The sequence below is a fragment of the Haematobia irritans genome, chromosome 4 (assembly GCF_050003625.1).
Source record: "Haematobia irritans isolate KBUSLIRL chromosome 4, ASM5000362v1, whole genome shotgun sequence".
Classification (NCBI taxonomy): Eukaryota; Metazoa; Arthropoda; class Insecta; order Diptera; family Muscidae; genus Haematobia; species Haematobia irritans.
Window position 1 is genome coordinate 50,713,873 of NC_134400.1, and position 14,917 is coordinate 50,728,789.

Consider the following 14,917-nt stretch of genomic DNA (forward strand, 5'->3'; position numbering starts at 1 on the left):
CAGTCCATAATTATATATAGCTCCCATATAAACCGATCCCCAGATTTGACCTCCGGTGCCTTTTGGAGAAGCAAAATTCATCCGATCTGCTTGAAATTTGGTACGTGGTGATAGTATATGATATTTAACAACCATGCCAAAAGTGGTCCATATCAGTCCATAATCATATATAGCCCCATATAAACCGATCCCGAGATTTGGTTTTGGAGCGTCTTGGAGGAGCAAATTTCATCCGAGTGAGTTGAAATTTGGTACATAGTGCTAGTATATGGTCGTTAACAACCATGCCTAACTAGGTCCATATCGGTCTATAGTTATATATATCCCTCAGATAAATCGATTTCCAATCACACAAAAATTGGTCCATATCAAGTTCATAATTGTATATAACCCCCATATAAGCGACCCCCATTTTTCAATTCTGGCTCTCTACGTACCGTGCAAAAAGTGCATATCGATTCGTAATTATTTGTAGACTTAAGTATACATAACTTTTTTGTCTAATATATACCACGTATGGACTAACTCACAATTTAGAAAACGATGTTAAGAAGTTTTAAGATACCACAACCCAAGTAATTCGATTCTGGATGACAGTTTTCGTAGAAGTTTCTACGCAATCCATGGTGGAGGTTACATAAGATTCGGCCTGGCCGAACTTACGGCCGTATATACTTGTTATATACCTTCATTTGGATATAATGAAAGCCATAACATACACGGCCCTTGAGTAGAAGCCAGGCAAAGCATTCTCAATTTCCCCCCACTTGTGCTTCGGTACAATACCGTCCACTGCTCCCCTGTTAACAATCGACATCACAAGACTGTTTTTTGCCACTGAGTCAAACGATTTTGATCCCTTTTGGAAGATGGTAGTTCATCCGGCGTTCTTTCCCTTTTTCCAGCTTCAAGAATTCCTGGCGACCATTTTAAGGAATTGCTTTTCTTGGTCGACAACGTGCTTGGGTCGGCTGATCCTAATTTCTTCAGGATAAGCAAGGCTTTCCTTAAATCTTGAGGGATTACTTCCTTAGGGAAGGTTCGACTTGTCACACTTGAAATTCGTAATAAGTTCGTATTACGATAAAGGCCTTTGAAATCCTCTCCACGGTTTGTTTGATATCCTGCATTGTGCTTAGGTTTCAGTGTTGCCAGATTAGGGGGTTTCCCCCCAAATTTAGTGGGTTTTCTCAAGTTAAGGGGGATTTTTGGGGGTACACAATTATTTCAGACCTTACACTAATAGAAGAAATTGCGTTTCTCAATCGTGAACAGACGTTGTCAAAATGAAACGGAAACGTTCACAAAAAATCAAAACGGAATGTTCACGATTTCATCCACGGCCGTTCACGATTTCATGAACGGCATTCGTTTTTCTTTGGCCATGAAAAGTCTTAAAATAACCGTTAGACGTTGTTATGGCAACTCCGCCGTTGGTGCAATGTGCTAAGGCGACTGTTAACGCGTAAGGTGCAGAAAACACAGGTTCGAGTCACGCTAGCGGAAATCTTTTTTTTTAATTTTGTTTATAAAGTCGTAAACATAACGTTTTCAGATCATGAACGGTGTCATTTAATCGTTGTCAGATTGACACCGCCTGTTCTCAGTTTGACACCACATGTGTGTTGATTCACTTTCATGAATGAATCGTTTTGAAATGAGCACGCCGTGCTTGATTTTTTCTATGAGTGTATAAAGTGGAGAAATTCTCAAGCAAATTCGGAAAAATTCTAGCATGAGTTATGAGAAAAAAAGATGCGGAAAGTCAACAAAAAGATCCTAAAACTCTTCTCTTGAAAGGGCATTCGTAATATTTGACAAATTTAAAAACAATCGTATTTTAACTTAGCAGCTGAAAGCTTTTTAAGAGTATATATATATATATATATATATATATATATATATATATATATATATATATATATATATATATATATATATATATATATATATATATATATATATATATATATATATATATATATATATATATATATATATATATATATATATACATATATATATATATATATATATATATATATATATATATATATATATATATATATATATATATATATATATATATATATATATATATATATATATATATATATATATATATATATATATATATATATATATATATATATATATATATATATATATATATATATATATATATATATATATATATATATATATATATATATATATATATATATATATATATATATATATATATATATGTTATTGTATTATTACAACCAAAGAAAAAATAATTTCCTCAGGGATGACATTTTAAACAAACGAAAATCTCTTTTGTTTTAAAGTATTTTATTTTTTATATACTTCAAAACGAAAAAAATTTTAGCATCAAAAGGAAACTTAGTTTCTCTAAAATTTCGTTTCTCAGGAAAGAACTCTTCTTTCAGGATATATGTTTGTGTTAAATTTAATTTTTAAAGTGTAACACTACACACATTTTGTACTTTTTATATTCTGAAATTTTTGGAGGTAGTTAAAAAAGCTTAGACCAATTTAGGGGTTTTTTCTTTGGGCGGAAGAATCAAAAATCACCTGGCAACACTGTTATGTTTGTCTCTGGTATTTCCGGTGTCATCATATTGAACGAATCCCTACACCTACTCCAAACTTTCCTAATTGGCACTATATGCAATATTTTATAATATAGAAGAGTTTTTCAATGTTAAAATAAGGTCACCATATACAAGTAATCTGCTTTATCCGACTGTTGTTGCTTATCTTAGGAATACATCATCGTTGATTGAAATCCCTAATCCATGAATTTCATGTATCAACTAAGTGTTATGATATCCCCGTTGTCTGAACGTTATCATCAGCTGCTGAGCGCAAAGTAAGTTAGTAACGGTTTTTATGTTTATGTCGGTTGGTCGGTTTAAGTCTCGGTGATAAAAACAGCTGTTGGCGTTATTCTCCCCAATTGCTCAAGTGTCACAAATATTTCAAGATATGATGTGAACATCAACCACCACCACCACTACAACCATTGCCTTTGCCATCACCACAACGCCTTCGCTTTTTCCAGAGATCGTTGGTTTTGTGAGAGAGGCATTACTTTCAGATACCTCCACCACCATGACTGCTGCCATCATCACAAACCTACCTATCTACCACCGAAAAAACCCATTGCCATTCTTGCCACCTTTACCATCGTTGGAGTTGGTGAATCCTGGCATCGTAAATTCTCTATTTTATTGCATGTGATTCATTTAATTAAAATATGCATTTTTTACAACTCCCAGCTCATATCTCAAGTATGACAAACGCAAACAACTGTGGCAGCAATGGCATGAAATGTATCACTCGGAATTTGTAATGTTTGTGACAATTACGTTTGCCTCTTTGTTTACTTACCTTCATGGGCCAACGGTGTAGAGGTGAGGGGGGAGAAAGGGGAGGGCTGCCACCAATCAAGTCGAATACATAACATTTTTGAATATAGGTCGTTGACGAAATTTTATGGGGACGCAAATGCCATTCAAGATTATCACACAATTTAAAGATGGCGGGCCACACTGCCAAGATATTTTTCAAACTCAAGCCTGAAACAGACGATGAAAAGAGATTAAATGCATCTATGACAGTTTTGAGGAGGTAGAGCCATCCAATGACAGTTTGTTTTTATAAATATTCTTCATCTTCCTGAAATATTCGTTGACGGGAGCTTAGAATTTAATTGGAATTATTTTATTATTTCCATGATATCGAAGAACTGAATTTTCAATCATACACACACTGTTAGAAAAATATGTTTTTCATATGTTCCGATATAAAAAAAATGTGTTTCGGGAACAATTTTAAAACACAATTTATTTAAGTGCAAACATGTAATGTTCCTAAACTAACACTAAATGTTTGGGACATCTATGTTAATATGTTAGAATATATTATGTTTGGGGCATGAATGTTTCATAAAAATCATATGTGTTAATGCAAACATATATAAATTTACAAATTTCGACTAAACATACATATGTTGTGATATTTTATTCAAAGCGACAGAGAGAGTATAGAGAAAGAAATAGAGATGGAAACCGGGAGAGTTGACGAAAGATATCTACATAACACAGCGAAAGAATCGAAAGAGAACAATTTCTGTGAAACCGCTTGTATGTTGTTTCGGAAAACTGTTTTATGATAAGGCCAAAAATTTGATATGCTTAAGTATAAATATTATTTAATTTGAATAAAGAGAATAGACATTCGGAACCAAGAGAATAGACATTTGAAAAACAAATAGCATATGTTTTCGCCTTGTATTTTTTTTTGTATTTATTGAGTTTGGTTCCTGCACGACAAGACTCAAGGTCCTATAATTTACAGTACAGGCATTTGATTGTTTGCGAACAGATTTATATCATAACAAAATTTAATAAAATTAATTTATCTAAAACGAAATTTAAAATTATCGTTTAGATAGATAAATGAGTGACACATGAGGTAAAAAGAAATGATTGTTTGCTATGAAAATAAAAAGCATACATAAATATATAAATAAATAAATAAATAAAATATCAAAATTGAAAGTTAACTTAAACAGGGTCAATTAATAAACGTTTCTAGAGATTATATGAATCTTATTGCCAATTAAAATACAATTAAAATACAAAATATAATTATGATAAGTACAATGAAAAGAAGTGAATGGATAGTGTAGTTTACTTATTATTATTGTGGAACATGTCAATATTAAAGAAAATATATAAAAAGTTTGCTTTTGAATTGTGCTCTGCTTGTAATTGTCTTTATATTTAGTGGTAACATGTTCCAGAGACGAATCGCATGGATGAAGAATTGCCACTCCGATACAACATGTCTGTGGCGTAGTTGGATTAAATTACCAGTTCTACCTGATGCACTAAAGCGTAATCTATTAAATAGATGATCAGGTTCCTTGTCCATAATAATCCAATGTAGAAATACTAAGACACGAATTTTCAGGTAGTTCTCAAAATGGACCCCCAATATTCTGGTTGAAAACGGAGTCAGATGGGCATACCTGTTGAGGCCGAAAACGTATCTTATAATTGCATTAAAGGAGACATTCAATTTCCGTTTGCTCCTAGCATCACAACTAGAAAAGATTTCGCACCCATACGTCAATACCGGAATTAAGTAGGTCTTCGCCAAGAGCAGTTTGATTCTCAGTGGTAGATATCTCTGTGTCTTCCAAAAAAAAAAAAACTAATGAGAGCAGCATTTTATGTATGTGTGGACATGTGTTTTGTTTATCATTTTGGCATTATGGGCACAATTTTTTTCTTAGTTCGTTAAAAGAAACCAGGGGTCTAAAAATAACTAAAGGGCACTTTACTCTTTTTCGAGTTGGGACAGTAAAATGAAATAAGGAGGAAATAGTGAAAAATTACACAGTAAAATGTATAAAAACAAAGTTTAGTTCCTCTTTATAAATAAGTAGTCCACGAAGAGTTGACGGACACCTTCAAATATAAAAGCTGGCATTAAGTTCGAGTTTTGCAGCTAAATCAATTTAAAAAGTTTATTTTCTTCAAATTAATTATTAAAGAAAAATAAAAGGCATTTTAGAGCGATGGTGTTAAATGCTAGTAAAAAACTGTTCACGCCTAAATAAATTTATGTTTGTATTATAAAATTATTTATGTATGTTTATACTCGACTCCACGTTCTTCTTTTGTTAGAGTTTTTGAACTCCTTCCAAATTTTCAAGTTTTGTACCAAAAACAGTTTTTTGTTACAAAATTGTTATTTTTGCAATAAAAAATAATATTTTATCCAAAAATCAGTCAATTTCGTTTATATCAAGCACTGTTACTGACTATAAATCTTTAATAACCCACATTTCGAAGTTTCATTATAAAAATTTAATATAGTATAAATATAACTGTGTAAATAAAAAAAAAAAAAAAAAAAGTGTTCGGTCGGAGCAGGGATTGAACCCACGACCCTTTGCATGCAAGGCAGACATGCTAACCACTGCTCCACGTGGCAAACAAATGTATGTTTCTGTTAAATAATGTTATGTTTGCATGGGCTCGTGGGCGCTGCAAACAATGCTATATAAATGTAGCTTATAACGATAATTATCTACTGGTGACTATAACAGCTACGTAGTCCAGTGGATAGTGTGTTGGCTTACAAACTGTATGGTCCTCGGTTAGATTCTCCGTGCAGGCGAAAGGTAAAATTTAACAAGTATATACGGCCGTAAGTTCGGCCAGGCCGAATCTTATGTACCCTCCACCATGGATTGCGTAGAAACTTCTACGAAAGACTGTCATCCACAATCGAAATACTTGGGTTGTGGTATCTTAAAACTTCTTAATATCGTTTTCTAAATTGTGAGTTAGTACATACGTGGCATATATTAGACAAAAAAGTTATGTATAGTCAAGTCTACAATTAATTACGAATCGATATGGACTTTTTGCACGGTACGTAGAGAGCCAGAATTGAAATATGGGGGTCGCTTATATGGGGGTTATATACAATTATGAACTTGATATGGACCAATTTTTGTGTGATTGGAAATCGATTTATCTGAGGGATATATATAACTATAGACCGATATGGACCTAGTAAGGCATGGTTGTTAACGACCATATACTAGCACAATGTACCAAATTTCAACTCACTCGGATGAAATTTGCTCCTCCAAGAGGCTCCAAAAACCAAATCTCGGGATCGGTTTATATGGGGCTATATATGATCATGGACTGATATGGACCACTTTTGGCATGGTTGTTAAATATCATTTACTGCACCACGTACCAAATTTCAACCGGATCGGATGAATTTTGTTTCTCCAAAAGGCACCGGAGGTCAAATCTGGGGATCGGTTTATATGGGAGCTATATATAATTATGGGCTGATTGGAACCAATTCCTGCATGGTTGTTGGATACCATATACTAATATCACGTACCAAATTTCAACCTAATGGGAAGAATTTTGCTCTTCCAAAGGGCTCTGGAGGTCAAATCTTGGGATCGGTTTATATGGGGCCTATATATAATTATGGACCGATTTCGACCAATTTTTGCATGGGTGTTTGAGGCCATGTGTTAACACCACGTACCAAATTTCAACTGAATCAGATGAATTTTGGTCTTCCAAGAGGCTCCGGAGGTCAAATCTGGTGATCGGTTTATATGGGACCGATGTGGAGCAATTTTTGCATGGTTGTTAGAGACCATGTACCAAATTTCAGCCGGATCGGATGAAATTTGCTTCTCTTAGAGGCCTCGCAATCCAAATCGGGGGATCGGTTTATATGGGGGCTATATATAATTATGGACCGCTGTGGACCAATTTTTGCATGGTTGTTAAAGACCATATACTAACACCATGTACCAAATTTCAGCTGGATCGTATGAAATTTGCTTCTTTTAGAGGCCTCGCAAGCCAAATCGGGGGATCGGTTTATATGGGGGCTATATATAATTATGGACCGATATGGACCAATTTTTGCATGGTTATTATAGACCATATACTAATACCATGTACCAAATTTCAGCCGTATCGGGTGAAATTTGCTTCTCTTAGAGGCCTCGCAAGCCAAATTTGGGGGTACGTTTATATTGGGGCTATACGTAAAAGTGGACCGATATGGCCCATTTGCAATACCATCCGACCTACATTAATAACAACTACTTGTGCCAAGTTTCAAGTCGATAGCTTGTTTCGTTCGGTAGTTAGCGTGATTTCAACAGACGGACGGACGGACGGACATGCTCACATCGACTCAGAATTTCACCACGACCCAGAATATATATACTTTATGGGGTCTTAGAGCAATATTTCGATGTGTTACAAACGGAATGACAAAGTTAGTATACCCCACATCCTATGGTGGAGGGTATGAAAAAAATATAAAAGTGAATAATTTCTTCAACATTATTTGTGTTACAGAAAAAGGTGCAAAGGTGACGAGTATGTTAGGCAATGAGCAAAATCGTCTTTGGGAAAAATTTTTCCAAGCATATAATATTTTTGGGCTCAAAATGCTTCCAAACATATAATATGTTCACATAAAACAAACATATTAATGATTCGGCAGTATCCAATAATATATGTGCTTCCTGCAAAATATGTTTGGAACATATGTTAAAGAAGCGATTTTTTTTGAGGGTGCACCCAAACATACCCCCGTAAAAAATTATATGTGCAACGTGTAAATTTATGTTATAGTCTTATAAAGAATTTTTATTGAAAACATTTTTTTCTTATTTTATTTACAATTTTGTACGTTACTAAAATACATAAACTAAATCTTTACTTAACGTTTGCTTTAACAGAAAATACATACTTAAATTTTTAGTCATAGTTTATAGCTATATGTTATATTTTAGCTATATGTCAAAATAAAATTAAGATAGTTTGATTAACTAATACGATATAGTATTGCCCTTGTTTATTAGAACTTGCTGTAATTGGTGAGGCATAGAACATACCAAGTTTTTCAGAGTTGTCTAACGATTTTTCCCATTCTGCCGTAATTGCAGACATCATTTCTTTGGGTGTTGTATATTTCTTGGACTTCGTAAATACCTTAGCGGATAATATGCCCCAGAGATATTCTCAAGTATTTAGATCGGGACTTAGCGCTGGCCAGTCCACACGCACAGAAAAAACATGTTTGGACATGGTTGCCGCATCCATTTAATGCTTATCTAGAGTATCAGGCCTGTTCCGATTTTCACTGAGATTCATTCGAATTCATTCGCAAATTAAATCGTACGTTTTATTGTTGTGTGTTCCGAGTATCGCACGAAATAATAGTGAAATTGAAATCGCAAGATTTCATTTCCATTAAGTTTCATGCACCTATCAGCTGTGAAATAGATCAGCTGACTTAAAAGACAAATTGGAGCCAGAAATTATATTTGAATATACAAAATGCCTTTTTTATATGAAATTGCGCGTGTTGAAATTAAGCGAAGACGTAAACTGCATTCCATTCGAAAAAATCGTAGAATGAGGTCCACAAACAATATAATGGACATGGACAATCAACAGTAAGTTCAAAGTTATCCAGTTGGCATATAAACTCTTACTTAATGAACACTTTCCAGATTTGTTGAGTCCTTTCGATTAGACAAAGAAACATTTACGATGCTTGCTGAAAAGATAGAGCCGTACTTGACACATCCAAAGATTCATGCAAATGTCCAATTAGCTGCAGTGCTACGTTTTCTTGCAACTGGCTCCTACCAACTTGGAGTTGCTAAGGACCATCATGTATGTATTGGACGAAGTACATTTTCCAAAATTCTGCACAACATCATAAGCCAAATGGAATCACAAATTTGCACAGAATATATAACCATACATATGGATGATGAAAAAATAGCGAAGTCTAAAGAACATTTTTATACTCAACATCAATTCCCTGGTGTCATCGCATGTGTTGACGGTACCCATATTAAAATTGTGAAGCCTACAAAAGACGAATCAGTATTCCTAAATCGAAAAGGATATTTCAGCTTAAATGCAATGATCGTAAGGCCAATATGTTAAGGCAAATTAGAACACTGGATAATACTAATCTTTTTCAGATTTGCGATTATAATTTAGAAATTTTGGCTGTTGATTCGTCTCATCCGGGAGCATGTCACGATGCCTTTATATGGAATAATAGTGAAGCTAGAGAAATATTTTCTAATTACCCAAACAGTTTTATATTAGCGGACTCTGCCTACATTCTAGAGAAGTTTGTTATGACACCCTTTAGAAATCCTCCAAACGGATCTGTGCAACATATTTATAATAAGAAACACGCTCAGGCGCGAAATGCAATAGAACGCTGTATAGGAGTTCTAAAAAGTAGATTTAGATGCTTACAAGGTACATTGCATTACGAACAAAAATTCGTGTGCAGTATTGTAAATGTATGTTGTGCACTTCACAATATATGCCGCAAGCGCAACATCAGGATGCCTCGAAATCAAAATTCAACCACCGAACATGTTACATTCGACCACATCGACGACGATGATTCCGTATCCATGGAGGAAGAAAGTGATGTTGCAGTTAGAATAAGGAATCGAATTGCCGAAAGTCTCACCTAAATGGATGGCAACCAAAAATTATTTTAAAGAGCAATGTAGTTTCGGAATACCTACAGACATTTCGACAGATTTTTTTGTTTTAATAAAAATACTGTTTTTTATAAAGTAATATATACTTTGTATATTTTTATTGCAATTTAATTTTAAATCTTAAGACCGGTATTTAGTGTGTAACACTTACAATTCAAACTTAAAAAATAAGAATAAAAATATGCCCGTTTTTGCCAGTGTATTAATTCAATTCAACGGTAAACTAAAATAAAAGTTTTATCTATGAAATGCCAACTTAGTACCGGTCCTAACATTGAAATTAGTTTAAGAAGATAAAAAATTAATTTTACATTAACATTCAGTACATAAAAAATAATTTGTAATTACCAAATCTTATTTGGTTTTGAGATCCATTACCAATTTTAAAAGAAACTAAAAAATTGTATTTCAAATTATAGGATTTTTACATGCGGTCTTAGGCGTATAAAATTGTAGAAATTGGTATCGCTTTTCAAATCTTGCTGCCACTTAAATGATCACCAATGATTGTTTTAAGTTCTTGAAAAATTTGATTTTGTTCGGCCAGAGCTGAATGTACACCATCGAGGGTATTTGCAATTCTTTGCATAATATCATTTTGGGTATTACACAAACCTTCTAAATCTTCAGGTGCCTGAGACCGTCGAATTCGTTTTGCTTTTCTTTCAACGTCGATTTCTGCGTTTGGCTTGATTGATTCGTGTGTCTCATTTTCCTTGTCCTCCGTTATGAGTGATTCTGATAGTTCTTCCTTTTAATTGTTGCCACAAAATACTTTTGCTCCGCTTATACCATCCACCATTACATGAAGACCACAAATCTGTGATATTCTTTCCTCTGCCGCTGATAATACAAGTTGATTGTAAGGACCTCCACCAGTTGCCTTCGTTTCCCTCTTGTTGTGTGACAACTTTTTGCGAATCGATATTTTCCAGTCGGACCAAACCTTTGAAAGGGACAACTGCATGCATTCATAATAAAATTATCTATATTTTATATACATACTTTTTTCCAACCAGCTATGTCTTTAATTGGTGGTCCAACACTGTTGAGAGACACCGTCAGATCTTGCCACTTTTTATCAGCCACAACCCTATCGCTTTTAACGAAACCTTTCGCGATATCGCTATTTTTTTCCATAAACTCCAGGAATATGTCTTCCTGTTGTTGGCTTTTATGTTTTCGACTACAAAGAAAGATGCTTTAACAAAAGGAAACAAAATTTCAATTTTTATACTTACGTGTTGCCTGACATGCCGCCTAATTTGGTTTGTTTATTTTTGTTTACAGGGACGTCATATTTGAAAACAGAGTTGATATTCTTCTTTTCCATCTGTTTCTCGTTTACTTTTGCGATAACTGGAACACAATCACTACGAATCGCAAAACTTGAGTTTATTAACAACAACGAAACAAAATGTTTTTGGAAAACTTACATTTTTAACTAATTTATTGTAAATAGTGATACATTGCCATCATAATTAAACTCAAAACAGATTGAATTTCATAATGTTTGAATCTTAAAGTTAGTATTCAAGTGTTAAAGTTGAAAAATTAGAGTAAAATTTCAAATTCGCAAACAAATTTTCAGCCGAATTGAAAACGCAAAGTTTTTGCGATTTTCGGTTGCTGGAACACAACATAAAATCGGGATCGCAAAATTCTTGCGATTGCGGTAATTAGAACAGACCTGTATGTAATTGTCGCGAAAACCATATATTTTGTCTTTGTACAAATAATTTTCGAGCGAAGAAAAATATATGCTGGCAATAAGCATTTAAATGGTTCTGAAATGCCGCATACATGCTCTAATATTATTTAAATGATAGAATTTGAGACCATTACATGGTCGGGAAAATCATGTACCTGACCATTCAATTTTTCGACTTTTTGCAGGGAAAAAAGTATTTTTATAGGTTACGTATAGACATGTCTAGAACCATTACATGGCCATAAAGACTGTACAATTCTGGATACGCTCCTTGAATAGTGGACTGCCAAGCGATTGCGGTTAAAGAGTCTCCAAGAATTGTAAAATACCAAAAAGAGAAAATATAAAGAAAAGGCAAGATTTCAGGTTTTGTCTGGAACTTTATTGGGATGGCAGCTTACCAAGCGGAATGACGATGCACAATTGAATTATAAAAAATACCATCAGACATATCAAGTGTACAAATTCGTTAATTCAGCAATTCATTTTAATGGTAGAGAAGGACGAATATCGCTAATATTAAATTTGAGTGAAAGCTTTCACTGAAGAGAGAAGCAAGGAGTTGCCACTTTCTCTATGCTAGGTAATTCACAATTTCTATTTGATACTTCTGTTATTTCAATTCAATATTGTCAATTTCTTTATGATTCTAATTAAAATATAAAATTAATTAAGTAAATACAATTCAATTATACATATTCATTATATAGTATTTGAAATGACGTAAAGATGGTTGAACAGGGTTCAACAAAGACCATGTACATTGTTTTCGAGACCATTTAATTTTTTAATTTTTTGGCAGTGAAAAGCATTTTATAAAAACATTGAGCAGGTACACACGATTTTCATTTTGCGCGTCAGTCGTGTGTTGATTGTCTCTTGGAATGGACGGACAATACGAAATTACTGTGTTTTGTGTTAATTTATTTATTCGGAAGTGGCACGTGGTTTTAAGTGAACACAAAAAAGGAAAGTGTAATTGAAAAAAATGTACCTGTTTCTTGTTCTGCATTTTATTTTTATTTACAGTTACATGATGTCTGCGTTGGTACATTTGATGGGCACGAAGTAAATATGGAATGATCACTATTGTTGAAATTGAACAAAAAATAGAGTGTATCAAAATATGTGATGTTTGCTTGCACGACATTATAAATACAAATAAACAATGAATTAGTTCATAAATAAATAAAAACAAATAAATACAGTTAATTTTGTGTTTTCTTTTCTCAAGTGGCATCCTTTTTTCGACGACGAAAAAAGGTTTTTCATAAAGATCAAAACATATTAGGTTGTGACCATGTTTTTTTAACTGGAAGAAAAACATTTTTGATGAATACCATACCATACCACAATGGTCAATTTTGATTCAAACAAAATTCTTTTTATCAATATAAAAACATTTTAGATGAGGACAATTTTATTTTTCTTAGAACCATGTTCACTGAACCAACATGGTTGCAGTTGAAAATGTTACATGGTCGCCGCAAAAACAGCTCCTATCGTATTATTTTGCTCTTCGAATATGATTGTGACAATCATGTTTCTTCTCTGCGTGCAGTAAAGGTATATCACGAGACTTAAAAAAGTTTTTTGTAAGGCGTGCAACATGGCTGGGAGCATTATCTTGTTGGAAAGTCCAAATTTCACCATATAACTCATCTGCAAAATCTATTAAATTGTTCTCCCATAAATGGACATATATAACTCTGCGTTCATTTTAGTGGGGAAAAAACATATTTTAGATTTTCCTCTTGCTCCAAAAGCTGACCATACCATAAGAGATCCACCTCCATGGGTGCGTTTATAGCAAGTTTGACGAGGGTACCGAGAATCTCGCCAATATTTGTGATGGCCATCAGGACCATCCAAATTGAATTTCTTTTCGTCGCTAAATATAACCGTTTCGAACTCTTTGTCCAAAAACTTGTATTTTTCAGCAGAAGAAATACGACCATTTTTATGATGTTGTGTTAACCGCGGTTTAGGACTATTATTTTCGTATTTTAGTCCTATATCGTGCTTGATAATTTGCTGAATTCGTTGACTAGTCACATTCAGACCCAATTCTACTTTTATTTCTCTGCAGCTCATATTTTCATTGGCAGCAAGTTGGTGAATATGTCGCTTTGTCCTTTGGTCAATGGTTGGAATGCGCCCACTGCGTTTATATGTGCATGAAGATAAATTGTAAATTTAACTAGTCGAGGCACAAACCAGGTAGTTTTTGCCTGCGCACCTAATGGGTTAATTACAATTTGGGGAGATAAAATATTTAATTAAATTCAGCACTTTCCAACATATTTGCGCAAAATATTTTGGTATTAAACGAAAGATCTTGAAGAGTACTATAAATGCAAGTGGTTGTCATGTTCTAAAGCGTCCCATAAATGTTAGTTTTGCAGCTATATTTTAAAAGTCAGTTTGTCTAACTTGAAATAAAGTTAAACTACGCCCACTGTGCAATACCTGCTCTAGATTTTTTGGTATCAAATGAAAGCTCTTGATGAGTACTATAAATCCAAGTGGTTGTTATATTCGAAAGCATTATAGAAATATCGATTTTTATCAGAAGAAAATTATTTTTTTAGAATTTCAAAAAAGTGCACATTGGCCCACTGTGCAACACCTGCTCTACAGTGTTTGGTATCAAATGAAAACTCTTGATGAGTTCTATAAATGCAAGTGTTTTTTTTTTCGAAAGTTTCCAAAAAAATTGTTTTAAGCAAAAGTAAAATTAATTTGTGAAATTTTAGAAAATATCGCACCAGCGCCCACTGTGCAAAACCTGCTCTAGATTTTTTGGTATCAAATGAAAGCTCTTGACGAGTACTATAAAGGCAAGTGGTTGTCATGTTCGAAAGCATCATAGAAATATCGATTTTTATCAAAAATATAATTAATATGTCAGAATTTAAAATATAGTGCACGCGGGCCCACTGTGCAATACCTGCTCTAGATTTTTTGGTATCAGATGAAAGCTCTTAGGTTAGGTTAGGTTAGGTGGCAGCCCGATGTATCAGACGCACTTAGACTAGTCAGTCCATTGTGATACCACCTTGGTGAACTTCTCTCTTATCACT

At 33.8% G+C, this 14,917-nt stretch overlaps 1 protein-coding gene across 1 annotated transcript; it reads right to left on the reverse strand.

The window, feature by feature from the left end:
• Positions 1-10,200: 10,200 nt before the first annotated feature.
• Positions 10,201-11,456, reverse strand: LOC142235395 (uncharacterized). Its single transcript, XM_075306649.1, has 3 exons — positions 11,365-11,456; positions 11,129-11,309; positions 10,201-11,069 (listed from the first exon to the last, which is right to left on the reverse strand). Exons 1-3 carry the CDS (start codon positions 11,454-11,456, stop codon positions 10,878-10,880), a joined length of 465 nt encoding a protein of 154 aa, XP_075162764.1. The 3' UTR covers positions 10,201-10,877.
• Between the last annotated feature and the right edge of the window lie 3,461 nt (positions 11,457-14,917).

Bases quoted from the DNA above. Each gene is read 5' to 3' on its own strand.
- LOC142235395 (XM_075306649.1), bottom strand. From the start codon at position 11,456: ATGGAAAAGAAGAATATCAACTCTGTTTTCAAATATGACGTCCCTGTA. The intron at 11,310-11,364 runs GTAAGTATAAAA...CTTTCTTTGTAG, and splicing joins GGCGGCATGTCAGGCAACAC to TCGAAAACATAAAAGCCAAC. The intron at 11,070-11,128 runs GTATGTATATAA...TCCCTTTCAAAG, and splicing joins ACATAGCTGGTTGGAAAAAA to GTTTGGTCCGACTGGAAAAT.